The following is a 22,575-nucleotide window of genomic DNA, read 5'->3' on the forward strand; positions in this document are numbered from 1 at the left end:
CGTATGCGGCTCTGGGATCAGCTGGGGAAAAAGTGAAACATACAAACGGGGCGTATGACTCGACGACAAGAACGAAACGAGGTAAGAGAACATTGGTAGAATAACGAAGCCGGCGGCAGGATCAAACCGAAATTAATTAACTCGAGACCGAGCCATCCCGTAAAACAAACTCTCGAGTCTAGCTCGAATATGATGAATCAAATGATAACTGACAATTCGACAAAAACCGGGAATAAGATTGTATTGCAATCAACCATAAGTCTCTCGGAAGGCAATGCGAAGATTCAGAGCGGGAAACGAATTAAGTAGACAAGAAAGAGGGTAGATTAATAGTCGAAAAGATTATTAGAACAACAATAGAGTAAGCTAAATATGTTTAAGATGATAATAAAAGTAGTCAACATAGTAAATAAAATCACGATAAATGATTAAAGTTACAAAACTAAGGGAAAGCGAAAAATAAAGTCGACATCGTAAAATAAGCATACAACGAAGTATCAATCAAATTCATAAAGTAAAGTTCAATGACTAATCACCAACACGAAATGGTGTAAGGAAAAATCAATCAAAATGTAGCAAAATTTCAACATAGTAACATTACCTAACTAGCAAGTATTAAAAATAACCATTTAACTCATTAGGGTAAGTATCAAAATATCCTCGAAATAAGAGAACGACATCATGGAAAAATATATCGAATAATTTGGAACAATATAATGTAAGTGAAAAATACATAAACTGTCAATAACGTGAATGTGATAAGCAGGTCCTATGTAAAACAGATAGCCGGTTGTTAAAGGCAAAACGTAATAATATTAGCTAACAGTGCCTACATAAATACCTATACTCTCGCAGTGAAAACATACTTAATAAACTATGAAAATGCTCGGAGCTCCAAAATATTGATAAAAATAGGAAAAGATATGATTGAAAAAACAAATCAACAACCCTTATTTTGTGATCGGGCCCTGATCACAAAATAAAAGCCAAAACGTAAGGCCAAAAACGGCAAATGATAGAAATTAACGAAATAACCATAATCACATGTTGAAAATAGGCACATAGGTAGTACCCAATAATACAAATAAAAAAATGTCTAGTACAACGAGACAAGAGTTAGTATCTACAATAGGTCCGGATGTAAACTCGGAAAAGGAAAATGATATAACCCAGGTTGCGATATTGAGTTGATCAGGCTCAAAGCACAAAGTGGGATAAACCAAATAAGTAGGCAATAAAGGGAGCTAAGGGCGATTTAATATTATTTTGGATTCTTCTTCAACAAAGGTAAAGTTACTGTTGTTCTCTTCTAGTTGTAGATATTTTTAGATTGAAAAAGTATTGTTTTCCAAGAAAATAAGGCGTTTCGGGTGTTACATTCCAAATGTTACGGGTGTTACAATGTAAATGAGTAACCCCCGTAACACTTCCTACTGGCTTATACCTGATTGTGATACATTTGTTCTTAGTATGTACTGGTATTTGTTTCACCCTAAAAGGACAATTAGCTGTCTAATGTTAGTCATGAAGGCTTTTTCTTTTTTTATTTCACCTGCTCTGTAGTGTAGTGGTGGTAAACACATCCAACTTATAAACATGGGGTTGGATTGTTCAAGTCCATCATAGGAAGGGAAGCTAAGATTAGGGTTGATAAGTTGTGACAGTATTAACACAGTTAGAAACCTTTCCTTTTCTTTTTGCATTTGGAGATTTTTTGGTATCATGTTGATACACAGTGTAATAATGGATTATGTTTATTTATGTTACCTACTTCATAGTTATTGTTAATCACCATTCCTAGAAGTACAATCTTATTATGATTAATTCTTTCAGACAATGGCTCCAACTCCAGTTAGTGACAGGGTGAGAAAATTCAGAGAAAAATTACAAGCTGACCCAAATAAGTGGCAAGCCCATTTAGAGAAAGAGAAAGCAAGGGATAAGAAGAGGAGAATCAAGATCAGTCAAAATGCTGGGCTAGCTCAGAAGAATAGAGTGGATGTGAAGAATAGAGTAAGAGCATGGAGACTTAGGAAGAAAATGCAAGCCTCACAAGATCATGAAGCAACTTCTCTAATTGGAAGTTACAAAAATTTGCAAACATTTGGTAAGGCTGTTAAGAAAATCAAAGGAACTCTTCCAAATAGTCCTCGTAAAAAAGAAGCTGTGATAAAAAAGGTAGTCACCGATATACTTGGACCAAATGTGCTTGTTCAAAAGCTACAAAAGAAACCGTCTCACATACTCTCTGAAGAGCACAAGGCAAAAGTAAAAGAGTTTTACTGCCAGGATGATATCAGTTGTCAAGCCCCAGGGATTAAAGACACAATTTCTCTCCGAAGTGACAAGGACAAGCCAAAGAATAAAGTACAGAAGCGATATATGATTATAACCATTGGTGAAGCATTTGAGTTATTTAAACTTTCCTATCCTGATATTAAAATAGGAAAAACAGCATTTTTCAACCTCAGACCTCCTCAAGTTTTACCATCAGCACACACACCACACAATGTGTGCATTTGTAAGTATCACTACAACTTCATCTCTATTGTGGAATCTTTATCAAAAACTATAGAATGGTTCCCTAAAACCCATAGAACCCTTCTAAATTTAGTTTGTTGCAGTACAACTAATGAGGATTGTATGTTTGGATTGATTGGAACCTGTGAAAAGTGTAAAGATTTAGCAGCTGCTTTCCCTGATATTGAAGAGCAATACAACACTGCACACACCTCATGGAAACATTTCCCTAAAACCCATAGAACCCTTCTAAATTTAGTTTGTTGCAGTACAACTAATGAGGATTGTATGTTTGGATTGTTTGGAACCTGTGAAAAGTGTAAAGATTTAGCAGCTGCTTTCCCTGATATTGAAGAGCAATACAACACTGCACACACCTCATGGAAACAAGTCCTCAAGAGGTGATTCCATCAATGACCCTATTTCAAAGAAGAGAAGACAAGAACAAGCCAGAGAAGATCTTCTATTGCCCCAAAATAGATAAACACTGGACAAGGAGGTACCATATGAAGAGACTAAAATAAAATGATCATCTCTAACGTAATTGTCCCAAAAGAACGAGACTGTAGTAATAATATGAGGAAACTACCCTAAGATTACATTGAATTTAATATTGAAAAGAGAAAAAGAACCCATACTCTACCGACATTATGTTAGTGAAGTCTTCGTCGTCAGGTCATCTTGGTCGGTAAACTTCGAAGTAACGAAGATGGATGTGTCATGGGGAACTTGAGCAGTCGCAGGCTCGCAGGATGCTCAACTGACCATATAGGTAGAAGTTCCGAAATGCAAAAGATTGATCCGTGCTGATGATACATGTGCTGAAAATCATGAACGACGAAACGAAGGATCGAAAAAGAAAATATAACAAAAAAACCTTCGTTTCCCAAAATTAGTAAATGACAAAAACATCTGGTGCCTAAAAGTATTATCAGCAAAATTGTAAAATCGAGTCACAAATGAATGAAACTATTAATAAAGTATAGAAGAAAAGTAGTTTCCATGAGAGCCACTGCAGCAAGCAAATAAAGGGGCACCTAAAAAAAATCAATCGAAAATACTACATACAAAGTATAACATGGAAACAATGGGTAGAGGAAAAAGGCAGGCCAATTCTCAAGGAAGTAAAAGGTACTGTACAAGAAGCTTTGTTTGATCTAAAGAAAAAGATTCCACAATTCAAGAAGCATAGTTTTATCAAAGGGCCTATAGTATCTTAAGCACTTCTTATTTGCAACCCCTCAATTAAAATACACTAAACTAAATCTCTCCTAGAAAAGTGGAAAATGTTTCTAGGTAGGGTGGGTGGGGGCATAAAGCCGCACGGGGTAATAAGCCCCATGCCTGTTTTCAAGCCAACTTAACAGTAAGGGTTAAAATGAAAGTCTATACTTGTTGAAACCTGATCTCTGGGACTACAGAGAAAATCTTCAGTTCGAGGATAAAACCAGAGGAGCGAAAATGCGGTGAGTTTATTTTTACGTAATTTGATCTAATTTTATTTATTTTTTTTTTTAATTTTATTTTAAAACCCGTTTTTTTTTTCCTCTTAACAATGCTTATGGGCATGTCGTTCGCGCTGTTAAAACTGTTTACATACAGTTTTTTCAACATTTTTTTAACGAAAATATTAGAAATATTTATTTAGATAAGTGTGATAATTGTTGAGTTGGAGTTCTAATGTAGTAAGAAAAGATCACTTTGAAAATAGAACATTGGAACGAATTTATTTTGTGTAGACTCACCAGAGTGAAAATCAAGACTGAGGATTGAATCAATTCACTCTAGCCAATATTGGATATTGGAAAACCGAAATACACTGGTTCGAAACCACCATCATACACAACAATAATGTGCTATTTTTATTTATACATCCCCTATATATTTTTTTTTTTTTTAATTTGTAATAATAATAATTGGTTGCATATGGGGCAAAAAGCCGCAGTTCCGTGGGGGCAAAAAGCTGCAATATTATAAGTTCGGCTTTTTACCCCAAATTCAAACTCTGCTTTCTTTTCCTTCAATTTTAATAAATAGGTAGCTAATTATTATGGTTTTTTTCTGTTCGCAGGACATATAAAAGGAAAACAACCAACGAATCGCTTAGCAATGATCTGCTGGAGAGAGCTAGAGCATTGCTACAGCAAGGAATGTCCAACAGGGCCATTGCTGCAGAATTAGGTTTCAATGAATCCACCATAAGAAGAGGATTGAAGAAGGCACCATCTGGACATCTGGGACGTTATAGATCTGTCTTGAGTACCGAACAAGACTTGGAGATTGTGGAGCATTGCAAAGCACTTTCTTCTCATGAAGAGTTTATTTCATGGAAAGAAAAAGAAGAAGTGAAATCTTTTTCTTACTTCAGCCAACATCGAGCACAGAATGGATGCAGAAAGTATTACTATTGTCAGCATGATGGTCACAGTAAGCCACATAGAAAATCAAATGAGCCAGCCCGCCTTTCTTCTAGAAAGAAAAAAATAGGACAAATCAAAAAAGATTTCCAATGCATCGCCAGAATAATTGTGAAGATAGAGCACTCCAAACTACTTGTTGAATATCATAGTACACATAATCATCGACTTACTAAAAATGATATTGTACATCAACCCCAAACACCTAGTACAACTTCTCAAAGCCTACTTGTTGAATATCATAGTACACATAATCATCGACTTACTAAAAATGATATTGTACATCAACCCCAAACACCTAGTACAACTTCTCATATTCAGAAACAAATTGCACTGAACGTTCCTTCCATAAACATTCATAGAAGCTTACAATCCATGGAATTAGAGCGAGAGAATAGAACAAAGGAATTCTGTGGAGACAGGAACCTAATCATTACTGAAAAGAGTATTAAATTGCAAATTGCAAAGGTGAAAAAACAAACTCAATTTCACAAGGATGATGCTACCTCTGTGTATTATCAAGTAAATCAACTGAAACAAGTTATAATAGTGTAATTCTTTATAAACCACAGGGTAAGAACTTTCTAATATGTCCAGAAGAATTACCATCGTGTTTGCCATCTGAAGTTGATGAATTATTTATGATTGCTTTACAAACCAAAGATCAGAGAGATCTAATGATAGAGGGAGCCAAAAAAATATTGATAGTTGATGATACCCATAATATCACACAATATGAAAACACCAGATTATTAAATGTTCTTGTTGTTGATGAACACAATTTTGGTTGGCCTGTAGCCCATCTTATTTCAAATTCTATGACCGGCAGTGTGATAGCATATTTTGCAACAGCTTTAAAGCATGTTGCAAAACAGGCAGATAGTGAATTTAAAATCAACTGTTTAATAACAGATGATGATCCTGCTATCATAAACGGCTTTGAGAGTGGATTTGCTTCTAAGATTCGACACATTCTATGTCAGTGGCATTTAGACAAAACTCTCCAGAAAAATATAAGAGAAAAATCAGACCCAGAAATGTTCCAAACTATTTATGATGAAATTAAAATTGTCATTGGGACTAGAAATCCAGATGAATTTTATCATTTGTATGCGGCTTTCTTGAAGAAGCACGAAAATGATTCTAAGGCATTTGTGGAATATTTAAAAAGCCATTACTCTCATAGAACTGAGAAATGGGCCATGAGTAGTAGAGTTGGAATCGGTCATGGAAATATAAATACTACTTCCCATGTTGAGTCCTTCCATAACAAATTGAAATCCAAGTATCTCCAGAGGATACCAAACAAACGTATGGATCATATAATCAATGTTTTGTTGGACATTGAAAAAGACGATTTAGGAGCCAGGAAAAGATTAGACATGCTGGGTCCTGCACAACCAAAAGCACACCTTCAGCATGATAGGAGTTTGGAAATAGATGACAAAGCACTATCCAATATCTCTTCCTCGGTGTGGCAAATAACATCAAACAATTCAAGCACAGAAGAAAGCAAGGTTTACTTTATTGAACAAGTCAACCAAGTTTGCTGTGCAATTTAGATTTGTGTTTTGACAAATGTGTCCAATTATCTTGTGCAGGTTTGTGTGCTCATTTATATTCATGTAGTTGCCCTTCCCACCCAATTTGTAAACATGTACATAAAGTTCATTCTGTTTTAAGAAAAGGACAGCCTGTAAGTTTTCATGAAGATATAAATGAATATCCTGTTGAATATCATTATAACAGTACAGAATCTGATGGTGTTGAACTTAATAACAACGTAAGTCAAGCTGAAACACTATCTGAAGCAAAAGCTTATCAAAATATTTACTTGAATTTAGTGAAGTTGCAAAATATGGTGCAATCTAAGACCATACCTTCCCATTTACTGCATTCTGGTAACACATTTCTCAATCAATACATAAGAAGAATTGAAACAGAAGTCCAACAACAAGACCTTCAGTGTTTTCCCAAAGGAAGACACATTGCTCCCCGAGAAAAACTTGTTACACAAGAAGCCCAACTACTTCCTTTTAAGAGAAAGAAAAAAAAAGTCCTCAAGAGGTGATTCCATCAATGACCCTATTTCAAAGAAGAGAAGACAAGAACAAGCCAGAGAAGATCTTCTATTGCTATTGTTTTGCTTGAATGAAAATTAGTATCTATGTAGGTCTGTATATATCGTTTTTGAGGTCTTTTGTGTGGAAAAAAAAACCTCAAGATAATTCCAAGTGATGATATACATATGCGACCCACGCAATAAAAGTATTCAACGGTGTCTCGCATTTATGCGACCCATGGCGGTCAAAGTACTAGAGATGGAATTAAGCAATTTGTGTGATGTTCTCACCAGTTTATATTTATTTATTTCATGTACTTACTACTACATAATTTAGCTATTATTATTATTATTATTATTATTATTCCAGGAAAGTGCCATCAGTTATCATGTATATGGCTAGTTCTACTGATTCATCAGTGTGTTGTCTCCACCAGAGTACTCGTCATCCACCTGTGTGTTGTTTATTATTCACCACCTCAAAGCTCAGGAGTGTACAAAGAAGTAAATGAATACCATCTCCATTGGACAAAACCATGAAGAATATTGTTATACAGTTAGACAATTTTGTAGCCCTTTAGGGCCATACCCAAATCCCTTTTAGGTTTGCATGTCTTTCTTAAACATCCTAGAGATGGAATTAAGCAATTTGTGTGATGTTCTCACCAGTTTTTATTTCTTTCTTTCATGTACTTACTACTACATAATTTAACTATTATTATTATTCCAGGAAAGTGCCATCAGTTATCACGTATATGGCTAGTTCTACTGATTCATCAGTGTGTTGTCTCCACCAGAGTACTCGTCATCCACCTGTGTGTTGTTCATTATTCACCACCTCAAAGCTCAGGAGTGTACAAAGAAGTAAATGAATACCATCTCCATTGGACAAAACCATGAAGAATATTGTTATAAAGTGTACAAAGAAGTAAATGAATACCATCTCCATTGGACAAAACCATGAAGAACATTGTTATAAGAATATTATCTTCATTTTGTTGTAACGAAAATACCCCACCTCAATAATATTAAAATTCTAATATCCTTAGTGCCCAAAAGTGCCCGTGCTTATTTTAGACCAAAAGGTCAGTTAAAAAAGAAACCAATGTTTATTATTATTATTATTATTAACGAAAATATCAGGAGTGTACAAAGAAGTAAATGAATACCATCTCCATTGGACAAAATCATGAAGAATATTGTTATAAGAATTTTATCTTCATTTTGTTGTAACGAAAATACCCCACCTCAATAATATTAAAATTCTAATGTCCTTAGTGCCCAAAAGTGCCCGTGCTTATTTTAGACCAAAAGGTCAGTGTTTGAGATACCTTTGGCAACATGTAATATTTATGATACCTTTGGCAACAATTTAATGTTTTGAAAAACATCTGACAACACTGTCGTGTTTTTACACACAGTCGACGCCGCTAGAAAGCCTAACCATACCTCACAATTTGTGCCTTTTATTTTAACCTGTTTTTTCACTAAATAAATCGTTATTTTGCCTAAATCCATTGTCTTTTCCATTAACCATCCAATATTTTGGTCCTAATAATAAATACAACCTCAAGACATGATGCTCAAATTGTTGCTGTTAATGGTATGTGTTCGATGTGGTATTTAATTTATAAACGATAGTACTTCGATGGGTCTTAGAACTTCTCTCCCATGTGCTGCTGGTTTGTCATACCCAAAACAGACATTTTCATATCCAAAACGAGTTTTTTTCCTTTTTTTATTGTTGCTGTTAATGGTATGTGTTACATGATGATTATTATGATTGTACTATCACATCGAAATTATTCAATGCAAATACTTGGGTATTTTCTTTTGATGCGGTATTTAATTTATAAACGATAGTACTTGGATGGGTCTTAGAACTTCTCTCCCATGTGCTGCTGGTTTGTCATACCCAAAACAGACATTTTCATATCCAAAACGAGTTTTTTCCCTTTTTTTTTCTTCAAACTATTTACAGATTTTTCTAATTTTGTTTTATGTACTGTGTGTTCTATAGGTGATACAGACATAAATACAACCTCAAGACATGATGCTGAAATTGTTGCTGTTAATGGTATGTGTTATACATGATGATTATTAACTACTAGCTGTTGTGCCCGTGCTTCGCCACGGTTTAGAATATTTTAGTAAGAAAAGAATTCTCTGTCAGTAGGAAACGGTCGCGCTGCGCGCTCCCGGGGCTTCGCGGGGTGTTGCTGGCCTCAAAGTGTGTTCCCCGGGTATTTCTTATGGGGGGACTAAAAAACGTCAATATCTCGGGAACGGTTGGGAATTTCAAAGGTCTGATAATTTTTTTTGGGTAGATACGACAATTTTACTGGGGGTCTTCGTTTACACTTTTTTGATATCTATTATAGTTTCCTCTAAACAATTTGGACAGACATACATAACTCGTCCATATTTCTCTTTTATATAGAATATAGATTTACAGATTCAAACTATTTACAGATTTTTCTAATTTTGTTTTATGTACTCTGTGTTCTATAGGTGATACAAACTCAAATACATCATTGAGGCAGAAGTCCAACTCTGATAGTGATGTCTTTGCTGAAATTGCTGCTTTAAATGGTATGTTCTCATTTTCTAGGTATTTTCTATAAATTCAAATAGGTAAGTCATTAATTTCAATATCTACTTATAGTCTAGTCAATACGTACGTATTATCCTTGATTGCAAAATGTCCAAATTGTTCTAGATTTAGTCATTAATTTCAATATCTACTTATAGTCTAGTCAATACGTACGTATTATCCTTGATTGCAAAATGTCCAAATTGTTCTAGATTTTTTTATATGATTTGTTAGTACCTACCTAATAAGAACAATTAGTCCTTTTTCAAGCAAGGTCCCCTTTTTTCTTGCTATTAACCTAAGCAACATGCTTCTAACTTTGACTATTTCATGTGTTTGTTTTGTTTTATAGTTAAAATTGCTGGTATACAAGTGTCACAAAACCAAATTTTGGATGTAATGACCAAGTTGTTGGAAAAGTTTAACCTGCAAGGCAACCAAAATTCAGCAGATGAAACTATATTCGGTAACAGCAGCTTACAGTCTGTTCTGAGGTTCTGACTACTTTACCTCTAAAATCTGTGAGTGAAGTTGAGCCTTTGAGATTGTCTTGAGAATACCAGAAAATGCTTCAGCGTTGGTACGTATACGTCCCGAGCATTGTAGGTACTTGTTTTTTCCCCCTTAACCTGAATTTCAAAAGAGAGAACTTTCAATTATAAAACCTCTAAAAAAAAAAGATACTTGGATCAAAAACCACTTTTAAAATCTAAGTGTTTGAAATATAAATGATTTGAATTGTTATTTCATTATATTATCCCCCCTTAACCTGAATTTCAAAAAAGAGAACTTTCAATTATAAAACCTCTAAAAAAAAAGATACTTGGATCAAAAACCACTTTTAAAATCTAAGTGTTTGAAATATAAATGATTTGAATTGTTATTTCATTATATTATTCCTCAACTTAAATCTGTGTTTATTAAATACATTGGTAGTCCAACTCAAACCAACAACCTCCATATTCCTGTCTTAACTCTGAGCTAGCAATGTTGATTCGAGTGTTCAAAATATTACCTCATGCCTTTTATTGTTTTTACATTTCAGACCAATTACTTTAGTTTCAAGTCAGGAGAAAATCTTGGTCACTTTATACGGAATATAATGAAAGAATGCTTTGTAGATAGTGCATTACAACAATACTCTTGGTGTGGTTCAAATGGTTCAAAACAGGCATTCAAGGAACTTCAGTTGAAGGACATTATAATAAGTAAGAAGGATTTATTTTAATTCAAATTTATTTATTCTCAAACATATATTCTTGAGGTTTCCTGGAAATTCCATTACACTAGACATACTAATCACTCTGTTTTTAAATACCATGAGTCTGCCTCAGTAATTTAGTGGTCAGAGAGTCTAGTCCAGCTGGTAAAATACAGAGGGTGTGGGTTCAAATCCTAGCCACGGTAGAGATTTTATCCTCAATGCAAGAATTGTTCATATAATAGTCCTTACTGCTGGAATAATGGGACTATTCAGTCCTAGTCGGCAGTGATAACTCCCTGTAGCCTATTGGATGTCACATTGGCTTTATATTCAGTAGACCCCAGTTTGATTCCCAGCAATAATATAATTCTATTCAAAATGTAGAGTGCCAGTTCATTGTAAGCTTTTCTATTTTCTAAAGGCCCTAGAACTATTTTCATTTTATTATTATAAATTCTTTTGGTTTGTGAAATGATGGATTTAAGCTAGCACAACAATAAAATTAATTGTACCCCCTTCCTTTTTTACAGCGGCTGCAATGAGAAACCGACAGTTTCCACCAAAGAATAGTATGGATGTTGAAAAACCTCTGAGATTGTACATGGCGCAAGCCAAACATAGATTAGAAATGAAGACAAAGCATCAGACTAGTGCATGATGTTACAGATTTTCTCATGACTTGAAATAGTACCTGTATACTTAATTATATTTTAAGATATAGGTATGTATTTTTAATATATTTGTTTTTTTTTTTTTGTTTTTTTTTTCAAGTAAAATTACTTTGTGCCCACTGATACTGAAGTTGTCTAAAAAAACAAATTTTGAACAATGCCAAAAGATCGCAGAATTAATGTAATTAAAAGAACAACCTTTTGGAGAAAAAGAAGGCAATTGTCCATGACGGCACACGCAGGTGTCAACATTTCTAATCCATGTGAGACATTTTCTTCTGAAGGTATTGAATTGTGTGAAATTAATTCTGCAAACAAACCTATTGCTCATGGACATAGTAGAAATGATATTGAGAATAGCATCGAGACATGTAGCTCTTCTGGGAACACTACTAATGAAAATTCAAATTATCTAGAGAGATTTTCTTTTGAGAATAGCACTTCTGTGGCAACAACTGACAATGTACATTTGCCTGAAATTAGTAGTAATTTTGACATTAAGAATTTTATTAAACAATATGCTATTGACTGTCAGCAATCTCATAAATCTATTAACTATCTTCTTCAGGGTTTGAAAAAGCATCCTTGTTTTAGAGAATTACCAACTGATGCAAGGACATTGTTAAAAACACCTAGAACAGAAACGAAAAAGATTGTGACTATAGAACCAGGCCTTTATTATCATTTTGGTCTAACAGAATATTTGAATGCTTTCTTAAATAAATTTGGTATAGTCCAAAAGATTGAATTGATGATAGGTATTGATGGATTGCCTTTATCAGGATCATCCAAAAGTTCATTTTGGCCGATTTTAGGCCCTTTAGATCCTACAGTGACCACTACGCCATGGGAGCTGACTTTAACGAAGTAGATATGGAGAAAATTGATGAAATTCCCCTGATTTCCATTCCTGCCTTCAAAGGAACATTGTCAGTCCACCAATTAACTCTTTAGATCCCATATTTTCATGATAGGTATATATTGGGGAGCTGACAAACCAAACTCTAGCAACCAGTTTCTTTCTTATTTTGTAGATGAAATAAAATTACTCGAAACACAGGGTTTAGACTTTAAGGGCTCAAAAATTGATGTACGTATATGTATAAAAGGGTTTGCCTGTGATGCACCTGCCAAAGCATTTGTGTTAAATATTAAAGGACATGGGGGATATTCCTCGTGCACTAGAGGAGAATACTCTTATGGTAAAATGGCAATGGCATTCCCCACTTCTTCAAGCAAGAAACGTACTCATAATAATTTTGTATCTAAGTTAGACAGAGATCATCATCATGCTGATTCTTCTATTTTACTAAATTTGGATTTGGACATTATCAATTCATTCCCACTTGATTACATGCATCTTATCTGTTTGGGAGTTGTCAAGAAGTTACTATTATTAATTACTGCTCTGGCCCCTTATAATTTACGAATCAGCAGAAGGAAGGAATCAGATTCTAGTCCATAGGAAAGAATAAATCTACTAATCAACACCTGTCGTTTATGTTTGCCTAGAGAATTTTCTAGAAAGTGTAGACCTTTAGAAGAAATAAAGAGATGGAAAGCAACTGAATTTCGGTTATTCTTATTATACGTTGGCCCAATAGTTTTAAAAGGAAATATAAGAGCAGATCAGTATAACAACTTCCTTGGTTTAAGTATTGCAATTTTTATTCTGGCCAACAAAGAGATGGTAAGAGATGGTAACCTAAAGGTAGGTTTAGACGAAGCGAGTCTACTCGCGCACCAAAACTCGTTTCCTCCTCGCACATCAAAACTCATCCTCGCGCCACCTAAGAAATTATGCTCACAGGCTGCTTGAGTACTTTGTAAAACATTTTGCTAGTATTTATGGTAGCCAATTTTATTAGTATCTCATAATGTGCATGCATTGCTACACATAGTTCATGATTGTGAACTTTATGCTCACCAGGCTGCTTGAGTACTTTGTGAAACATTTTGCTAGTATTTATGGTAGCCAATTTTATTAGTATCTCATAATGTGCATGCATTGCTACACATAGTTCATGATTGTGAACTGGAACTCGCTCGGCAATATATGACACGGTCACACGAAGCGAGGAATTACTGCGAGTTTCCTTTGATGCGTGATTAAAAACCGACTGGCGATGGCTCGCTGCGAGTGCTGCTCGGGGTGAGGAAACTCGGGGGATTTTACCCATCTACACGACGCGAGGGAGCGGAAGCGAGGTAAATGCGCGAGTAGACTCGCTTCGTCTAAACCTACCTTAAGAAATTATGCTCACCAGGCTGCTTGAGTACTTTGTGAAACATTTTGCTAGTATTTATGGTAGCCAATTTTATTAGTATCTCATAATGTGCATGCATTGCTACACATAGTTCATGATTGTGAACTATTTGGATCCCTTGATGAGTTTAGTTGTTTTCCATTTGAGAATTACCTGGGACAACTTAAAAAACAATTGAGACACTCAAATAAACCTCTACAACAGATTGTAAATAGGTCTGTTGAGAAAGGTATCAGATTTTCCAATATAAAAATTCAGATTGGACTGTTTAAACCCCACAATCAAGGCCCATTGATTGATGGAATGTCTGTGGAAGGTCAATATTCGAGGTTTAAAACAGAATCATTCATTTCAATAATTCATAATTTCAGCAAAAATGATGCCTTTATCCTAACAAAAGACTGTAAGATAGTGCAAGTTGAGAACTTTGTCAAATTAACAACAGGGGACCTTTGTATATTAGGTTATTATTTCACTAAGACTGAAGATCTTTATTGTGATTTACCGATACGTTCTTCTCTCATACACCAATATCAGGTTGGTGGGTTGAGTACCAAATTAGAATAGTGCAAGTTGAGAACTTTGTCAAATTAACAACAGGGGACCTTTGTATATTAGGTTATTATTTTACTAAGACTGAAGATCTTTATTGTGATTTACCGATACGTTCTTCTCTCATACACCAATATCAGGTTGGTGGGTTGAGTACCAAATTAGAGACCAAGGAGAAGAAGACTGACATGAAGAAAAAGATTGAAGAGATTGAAAAGACTGAGGAGAAGAAGACTGACTTGAAGAAAAAGATTGAAGAGATTGAAAAGACTAAGGAGAAGAAGACTGACTTGAAGAAAAAGATTGAAGAGATTGAAAAGACTAAGGAGAAGAAGACTGACTTGAAACCAAATTAGAAATGTTCAATGTTACTGAAATTAACTCAAAAATTGTGCTTTTTTCTGTCAATGACATTATGATTGCAAAATGCCTCTGTCATACTCTCTAAGACTGAAATACACTGTTCCAAAATTAGGCACCCACAGTTGATTTTCCATGAGGTCCAATCTATATAAATAAAATTGTAGATTTGTCTGTACATTGCTTCGAATCGTATTTTGGTTATTCTTATTCCTTATGCATCCCCGATTCCAAAAATCACATTAGAAAAATTTCTGTCTGTCTGACACCCATCTCTCACACACACACACACACACACACACACACACACACACACACACCCATCACACACAACACACACACACACACACACACACACACACACACACACACACACACACACACACACACACACACACACACACACACACACACACACACACACACACACACACACACACACACACACACACACACACACACACACACACACACACACACACACACACACACACACACACACACACACACACACACACACACACACACACACACACACACACATCCCATCACACACATCCCATCACACACATCCCACCACACACACCCATCACACACACACGGGTCACACGGTCGCGCTACGCGCTCCCTGACATGTCCCACAGTGCAGCATAATAGGCATAACCTTAAACCTAAACCGCCGCCATTTTGAATCAGGATGGAATGTGACAATTTTAAGTAGCCTTTGTCACCCAGAGTACTTTTCTTAACCACAAAAAATTTCATCAAAATCAGTCGAGCCATTTTTGCGTGAAAAGAGGACAACCAAAGGTCTATTTAGCCAGCCTAGTTAGCTTAGTTGGTAGTGCGTCTGCCTTGTAAGCGCTAGGCCGCGGGTTCGATTCCCGCCCGGGGCGGATTTTATCCTGATGGGATAATGTTCGTTCTCGGAACGGCTGGCTTTCTCCTATCCTGTCTTCCTCCTCTCTTCGATTTCGGGACGATAAGACCATAGCAGTTAAAGTTCCCTCTGTCAAACCTCTTAAAAAAAAAAAAAAAAAAAAAAAAAAAAAAAAAAAAAAAAAAAAACAAAAAAATTAAAAAAAATGAAGGTCTATTTAGCGTAACTGACAGACAGACAGAAATTTTTCTAATGCGATTTTTGGAATCGTGGATGCATAAGGAGTAAGAATAACTAAAAATTTCACGATTCTAAGCAATCAAGAAATACATGGAAGCTCTGACCTCACAGCGATGTTATTTGAAGAATACAAAGAACAGGAACATGAGGAATGATTTGGATAAAATCCGAAAAGATGTACAAGAGTTCTAAGAACAAGACATTTGTAGCCGAATGACTCCAGGCAAAAAAGATTGCATTACAAGGAAAAAAGTAAAAAAAACAAAAGAGATTATTGAATAATAGCCTCAAAAATCTCCATGCAAAATTCATCAAGGATAAGCCTATATAGTATATATCAACATATGAGCTACTCAATGTTATGCCGATTGAGGCCCTTTTGGATTGTCTTTCCAAAAGTTGGAGATAGAGACACTTGCGCATGCAAAAAACACGCGAACATGGCCTTACTGGTATCTAAGATGAAAAGTCTAAAAATGACGAAACTGGACGAAAGTGAAAACATTATATTTGAAGATTATGAATAAGATGAAATTGTGTCTTATGAACAATGGAAAACGATTGTAGAAATTGTTAACATTAAAGGAACTCAGAAACGGTGTCAGAAGACTGTCAAGGAAGAGATAACTTGCACAAAAAGAGAACTGGTAAAAGATTTTCAGAGTCAAATTGGACCATTCCGACAACATTGCACAAACATAAGAAATCAACACAATGTTATCAGTAAAATGAAAGAGGACCTTAAGGAAACTGAAGTCATCTTCCACTTCGCTTTTTCCGAAAATTACAATTGATGATTCTCATGAAAAATATAACTGTCCAAATGTATTTTTTTCGTAAAGATCGTCAAAAATAATAAATAATCCGAATAAATACGCCAATGAAATTCAGTCCGCACACTTTGGCGGTTCAAAGAAACAAATATCTTTGCACACAACTGTGGTGTACACAGAGAAATTCGTCCCCAAAGTGTGCGCGGGAAACATAATGAGATTCAAATTTTTAAAGCGTAGGGACGCTTGGCAACATTGCGTGGGACGTAACCAACCATGAAAAAAGAAATTCTTCTGGCACGCCAATGAAATTCAGTCCGCACACTTTGGCGGTTCAAAGAAACAAATATCTTTGCACACAACTGTGGTGTACACAAAGATAGGAGACAACCGTGTTGCACAATCCTATTGCACACTATCGGAAGATCTAAGACATGATCCTAAAGCGATCTGTGCCCACCTAAAACCTGTGATTCAAGATGTTAAGAGTAGTGTGAAACATCTTCAATCAGTGCACTTCATTAGTAATGGTCCGGTGACACAATACCGGAACAAATCAATGTTCCAGTTATGGGTTAAGGACATTGCAAAGCAGTTGGAGGCTGAGGAAATGACCTGGAACTACACGGAAGCCGGACACGGGAAGGGGGCCCCAGACGGTGTTGGTGGCAGTGCCAAAAGATTGTTTGATAATTTTGTGGCCAGAGGGTTCGATGTTCCAAATCTTGAAAAGTTACGGATGCTACTTAACGACCAGGAATCAAGCACCAAGTTCTTCGTTGTTAACGAAGTAGATATAGTAATAATAATAAATGCAAAATGCAGTTTCTTTGTGTTATTATGTCACAACTTTGGTGCTCACTGCAGCATTGTAGGATTTTTCCCAATATCTCAATAATCCTAAAATCCAATGTTTACCTACCATGCTGGCACCGGTCGCTATGCGCATTTATATGCCATAGCTACTCATTTTCCTCACGAGGCTGAGTGGGCCCCACAACAGCCGTCTCACGATCAATCATCTTCGTGAATACAAATTTCTTGACTCCGCCCGGGAAATCGAAACCCGGATCATCCTCCACGCGTGCAAGGCGAGCGGCAGTGACCACTACGCCATGGGAGGCTGACTAACGAAGAAAGATAATGGAGAGAAAATTGAATGAATTATCCTCACTGATTTCCATTCCTGCCTCATTCAAAGGAACATTGTCAGATCCCAACCAATTAATTGGAATACAAGAAGTCCTTCAATAATTCAAGCAAGAAGCTCTCCCACGTTGTTCAAGCCTTGTAGGCCCTGGATAATTTAACTTTTGGATTGGACAGATCAAATAGACACTACTATAGGTATCTTATTATTTTCACTACAATCCTAGGAATGCTCAAGAAGCAACTGTTGTCGAGTAAGGTAGTTCCTCCGACTGAACCCAAGTGATCCGGGCTTCAATCTCGGCGCGTCGGAATTTTTCGAACCTGATTCTTTGATCGTCCGGCGTCGACTCGTAACCTCCTGAGGACAACAATGCGTAGCAAACCCTCTCTACCAGTTATAAGACAGATGTTCATTTTGTAATTTAACCTTAACTATTTAAAAATTCCCGATATCCCACCTGTTCAACCCAGCAACTGTCGTACCAACGATGTATCTCTATCTCCGAAGAAGACTTTTAGAAAAGGAGTGGGACCGTGAATGACGCAAATGACCTGTTCGAAAAGAGAAAAAGTCCAAGACCTGCTGAGAAGAGAAAGATCTTCAGCAACGGAAAAGACGGACAAAAGAAGATACGTGCTCGAGAACAGTGACTAGCAAGAGAAAGATGAACTACAGAGAAGAAAAGAAGTAAACATAGAAAGAAGACTGACACGAAGAAAAGATTGAGAGATTGAAAAGACCAAGGGAGAAGAAGACTGACATGAAGAAAAGATTGAAGAGATTGAAAAGACTGAGGAGAAAAGACTGCTTGAAAAAAAGATTGAAGAGATTGAAAACTGAGGAGAAGAAGGCTGACTTGAAGAAAAAGATTGAGAGATTGAAAAGACAAATGAGAAGAGAAGAAGACTGACATGAAGAAAAAGATTGAAAAGACTAAGGAGAAGAAGACTGACTTGAAGAAAAAGATTGAAGAGATTGAAAAGACTAAGGAGAAGAAGACTGACTTGAAGAAAAAGATTGAAGAGATTGAAAAGACAAATGAGAAGAAGAAGACTGACGAGAAGAAAAAGATTGAAAAGACTGAGGAGAAGAAGAAGACTGACTTGAAGAAAAAGATTGAAGAGATTGAAAAGACAAATGAGAAGAAGAAGACTGACTTGAAGAAAAAGATTGAAGAGATTGAAAAGACAAATGAGAAGAAGAAGACTGAAGAGAAGAAAAAGATTGAAGAGATTGAAAAGACAAATGAGAAGATGAAGACTGAAGAGAAGAGAAGGAATGAAGAAGAAGAAGAAGAAGAAGAAGAAGAAGAAGACTGAAGAGAAGAAAAAGATTGAAGAGATTGAAAAGACAAATGAGAAGATGAAGACTGAAGAGAAGAGAAGGAATGAAAATACTAATGAGACTGCAATGGAGGCGAAACAAGCTAACAGAAAACTCCATGCTCCTGAAAATTCTCATTCAGAATATTCTGATCCTGAAGCCACTGATGATCTATTCAAACTGTGGCAGAACAAAGAATAAAAATGTTGTTTTTTATCTTTTTTTTAATATTGTTCATCGAGGCGAAATGTTTATTTTCATTATTCCAAATTTTATACAATACCTTAAGGTTTCCTAAAAAAATATTTCTCAAGGCTAATCTGTTATTTTCAAAGACATAATGTCATTTCCATTGACTATATGTCATTTCAGTGGACAATTTAATCATTTATAAATAAAGAAATAAATCTTGTTTGGATTTTTTTGTTAGAACATAATATTATTTTTGTTGTTTTTTATTACTTGCCATTTTAAGAGGAAAATATCATTTAAAACTTTACTTTTCAACTCTGTATTATGCTTATAGTCAATTCCGTGGACAATTTAAATTTTTCCGTGGACAATTAGTTTTTAAAAAAGTAGAATAACTTTAGAAATAATGAAAATTTCATTTAACCCCGCATTTTACGGTAAGAATAAGGAGAAAATACATTTAATTGAACAGTACTGGTCTCCTTAATTATAATAATTCTGTATTACCTAATATCATGAATTTTACATCTGAACCCTTTACTTACATTAAAAAAATTGATACAAGAACTTTTTTTTCTTTTCCTCGCTTCTAATGTTTGTGTTTATGTTTTATTCCAGCAAAGCTGAGTGAGGTCCAAGTTTATCAAACGGTTCTCGCCAAAAAATTTGAAAACTTGGAGAGAAGATTTGGTGCTCAACAACATCAGCTAGAACAAACGTCAACATCATCATCATCATCATCATCATCCTCATCCTCATCCTCATCCTCATCCTCATCCTCATCCTCATCCTCATCCTCATCCTCCTCCTCCTCCTCCTCCTCCTCCTCCTCCTCCTCCTATCTCAGCACACGGCGAGGCAAAGATTTGCCTGCCCAAATTAGGTCTTTACTCCAGATCCAGATGCCCTGCCAACCATTGATTTTCAACGAAGTAGATATGGAGAAAATTGATGAAATTCCCCTGATTTCCATTCCTGCCTTCAAAGGAACATTGTCAGTCCACCAATTAACTTGGAATAAAGAAGTTCCTTCAATAATTCAAGCAAGAAGTCTCAGTTGTTCAACTTGTAGTGCCCTGGATGAATGTAAACATTTTGGAATTGGACAGATCAAAATAGACACTACTATAGGTATCCTTTATTTTCACTTACAATTAGGAATGTCAAGAAGGCACTGTTGTCGAGTAGGTAGTTCCTCCGACTTGAACCCAAGTGTCCGGGTTCGAATCTCGGCGGCGTCGGAATTTTTCAACACTGTTCTTTGGATGTCCGGGGTCGACTCGTACCTCGTGAGGAAAAATGAGTAGCAAAACCCTCTCTAATGTTATAAGTACAAGATTTTATTTTGTAATTTAACCTTAACTATTTAAAATATTACAGATATCACCTGTTCAAAGCAACTGTCGTACCACGATGTATACTCTGATAGTTCCGAAGAAGACTTTTCAGAAGAAGAGTGGGACGCTGATGACCAAATGACTGTTCGAAAGAAGAAAAAGTCACAGACTGCTGAGAAGAAGAAAGATGTTCAGAAGAAAAAGACGGACAAGAAGAAAGATAGTGTCGAGAACAGGACTAGCAAGAAGGAAGATACTACAGAGAAGAAAAAGAGTAACAATAAGAAGAAGACTGACACGAAGAAAAAGATTGGAGAGATTGAAATGACTAAGGAGAAGAAGACTGACATGAAGAAAAAGATTGAAGAGATTGAAAAGACTAAGGAGAAGAAGACTGACATGAAGAAAAAGATTCCTCGTGGACCTGAGGAATTATCAGCTGATTGACCAGTCCAGCTCTCGTCATGTGAACTTGATCTCCGGCGAGCAGGAGCTACTCGGTATTTCTACCATTTGTGAAGGTAATATCGATGCTAGAATAGCAGAACTAAGAGTGGTCAAGGCGCTCGACTGGTTAACAGGAGGGCGTGGGTTCAATCCCAGCCGAGGTATGGAATTTTATCCTCAATACAAATCGCCTCGGGCGGCCCCTCTGCATCTTGTTCAAAAGAAAAATGGGGACTGGAGGCCCTGCGAGGACTACAGAAAGCTTGACTCTGTAACCATTCCTGATCGTTATCCTCTTCCTCATATACAGGATTTCTCAATCGTCGCCGCAGGGAAAAATGTGTTCTCCGTCATCGACCTCGTCCGCGCTTACCATCAAATACCAGTCAACGAAGAGGACATTCCGAAAACGGCTATAACTACCCCATTCACAATTTTATTTATATAGACCACCCTTGCCACTTTGAGAAGTACAAATTCAAGAAATACATGGAAGCTCTGACCTCACAGCGATGTTATTTGAAGAATACAAAGAACAGGAACATGAGGAATGATTTGGATAAAATTACTCAGGGGCTCGACTTCGTGTTCCCCTATATTGACGACTTCTTGGTTGCTTCAGAGAGCGAGGAAGAACACCTGCGTCACCTTGAAATCCTCTTCGCTAAATTCCAGGCATTTGGTATTACAATCAATTCATGTAAGTCTTCCTTCATGAAAGACAAAAGAGATTATTGAATAATAGCCTCAAAAATCTCCATGCAAAATTCATCAAGGATAAGCCTATATAGTATATATCAACATATGAGCTACTCAATGTTATGCCGATTGAGGCCCTTTTGGATTGTCTTTCCAAAAGTTGGAGATAGAGACACTTGCGCATGCAAAAAACACGCGAACATGGCCTTACTGGTATCTAAGATGAAAAGTCTAAAAATGACGAAACTGGACGAAAGTGAAAACATTATATTTGAAGATTATGAAGAAGATGAAATTGTGTCTTATGTACAATGGAAAACGATTGTAGAAACTGTTAACATTAAAGGAACTCAGAAACGGTGTCAGAAGACTGTCAAGGAAGAGATAACTTGCACAAAAAGAGAACTGGTAAAAGATTTTTCAAAGTGGACGCAATAAAAGATTTCCCACTGCCTCGCACTGTGCATGAGTTGCGTAAGTTTCTGGGGATGATTAACTACCGTTGGAAATCAAAGTGGACGCAATAAAAGATTTCCCACTGCCTCGCACTGTGCATGAGTTGCGTAAGTTTCTGGGGATGATTAACTTTTACAGAAGATTTATTCCCCACCTCGCACAGATTCAGATTCCTCTGAATCAATTCCTGACTTCTTGTAAGAAAAATGACAAGACACCGATATCCTGGTCTGAAACTTCAGAAGCAGCGTTTAAAGCCTGTAAAGGTGAATTATGCAAAGCCACATTACTATATCATCCTGAAACACATGCTGAGCTTGCTTTACAGGTAGATGCCTCTGATTTCTCAATCGGCGGAGTTCTTCATCAGCGTACGGCACCCAAGTTACCATGGCAACCGCTAGGATTTTTCTCTCGAAAGTTATCCGC

The 22,575-nt window shown here is 36.2% G+C and overlaps 5 protein-coding genes across 6 annotated transcripts; all 5 read left to right on the forward strand.

Moving 5' to 3' along the window:
* Positions 1–4,374: 4,374 nt before the first annotated feature.
* Positions 4,375–5,492, forward strand: LOC113471021. The gene has a single exon (XM_026829860.1). It carries the CDS (start codon positions 4,671–4,673, stop codon positions 5,490–5,492), a length of 822 nt encoding a protein of 273 aa, XP_026685661.1. The 5' UTR covers positions 4,375–4,670.
* On the forward strand, positions 5,164–6,649 carry LOC113471015. The gene has a single exon (XM_026829853.1). It carries the CDS (start codon positions 5,579–5,581, stop codon positions 6,497–6,499), a length of 921 nt encoding a protein of 306 aa, XP_026685654.1. The 5' UTR covers positions 5,164–5,578; the 3' UTR covers positions 6,500–6,649.
* Positions 6,650–8,133: 1,484 nt separating this feature from the next.
* Positions 8,134–10,117, forward strand: LOC113471016. Its single transcript, XM_026829854.1, has 3 exons — positions 8,134–9,076; positions 9,511–9,591; positions 9,945–10,117. The coding sequence occupies exons 1-3, from the start codon at positions 8,893–8,895 to the stop codon at positions 10,091–10,093; spliced, it is 414 nt and encodes a 137-aa protein (XP_026685655.1). The 5' UTR covers positions 8,134–8,892; the 3' UTR covers positions 10,094–10,117.
* On the forward strand, positions 10,067–11,557 carry LOC113471017. Of its 2 annotated transcripts, XM_026829856.1 has the most exons (3): positions 10,067–10,172; positions 10,638–10,800; positions 11,327–11,557. In XM_026829856.1, exons 2-3 carry the CDS (start codon positions 10,695–10,697, stop codon positions 11,452–11,454), a joined length of 234 nt encoding a protein of 77 aa, XP_026685657.1. In that variant the 5' UTR covers positions 10,067–10,172; positions 10,638–10,694; the 3' UTR covers positions 11,455–11,557. The 2 variants fall into 2 exon arrangements, with proteins under 2 accessions (XP_026685657.1, XP_026685656.1); XM_026829855.1 differs by lacking the exon at positions 10,067–10,172 and having other exon boundaries at positions 10,369–10,800.
* Positions 11,558–11,561: 4 nt separating this feature from the next.
* LOC113471022 lies at positions 11,562–14,279 on the forward strand. The gene is given in 3 exon segments (XM_026829861.1): positions 11,562–12,334; positions 12,422–13,173; positions 13,715–14,279. Coding segments are annotated over 3 exon segments (1,491 nt in total). The 5' UTR covers positions 11,562–11,624; the 3' UTR covers positions 13,744–14,279.
* Positions 14,280–22,575: the final 8,296 nt, after the last annotated feature.

Source organism: Diaphorina citri, unplaced genomic scaffold, assembly GCF_000475195.1.
Source record: "Diaphorina citri unplaced genomic scaffold, Diaci psyllid genome assembly version 1.1 scaffold2011, whole genome shotgun sequence".
NCBI lineage: Eukaryota > Metazoa > Arthropoda > Insecta > Hemiptera > Psyllidae > Diaphorina > Diaphorina citri.

Bases quoted from the DNA above. Each gene is read 5' to 3' on its own strand.
- LOC113471015 (XM_026829853.1), top strand. From the start codon at position 5,579: ATGATTGCTTTACAAACCAAAGATCAGAGAGATCTAATGATAGAGGGA.
- LOC113471016 (XM_026829854.1), top strand. From the start codon at position 8,893: ATGTGCTGCTGGTTTGTCATACCCAAAACAGACATTTTCATATCCAAA. The intron at 9,077-9,510 runs GTATGTGTTATA...TGTGTTCTATAG, and splicing joins TGAAATTGTTGCTGTTAATG to GTGATACAAACTCAAATACA. The intron at 9,592-9,944 runs GTATGTTCTCAT...TTTGTTTTATAG, and splicing joins TGAAATTGCTGCTTTAAATG to TTAAAATTGCTGGTATACAA.
- LOC113471021 (XM_026829860.1), top strand. From the start codon at position 4,671: ATGTCCAACAGGGCCATTGCTGCAGAATTAGGTTTCAATGAATCCACC.
- LOC113471017 (XM_026829855.1), top strand. From the start codon at position 10,611: ATGCCTTTTATTGTTTTTACATTTCAGACCAATTACTTTAGTTTCAAG. The intron at 10,801-11,326 runs GTAAGAAGGATT...CCTTTTTTACAG, and splicing joins GTTGAAGGACATTATAATAA to CGGCTGCAATGAGAAACCGA.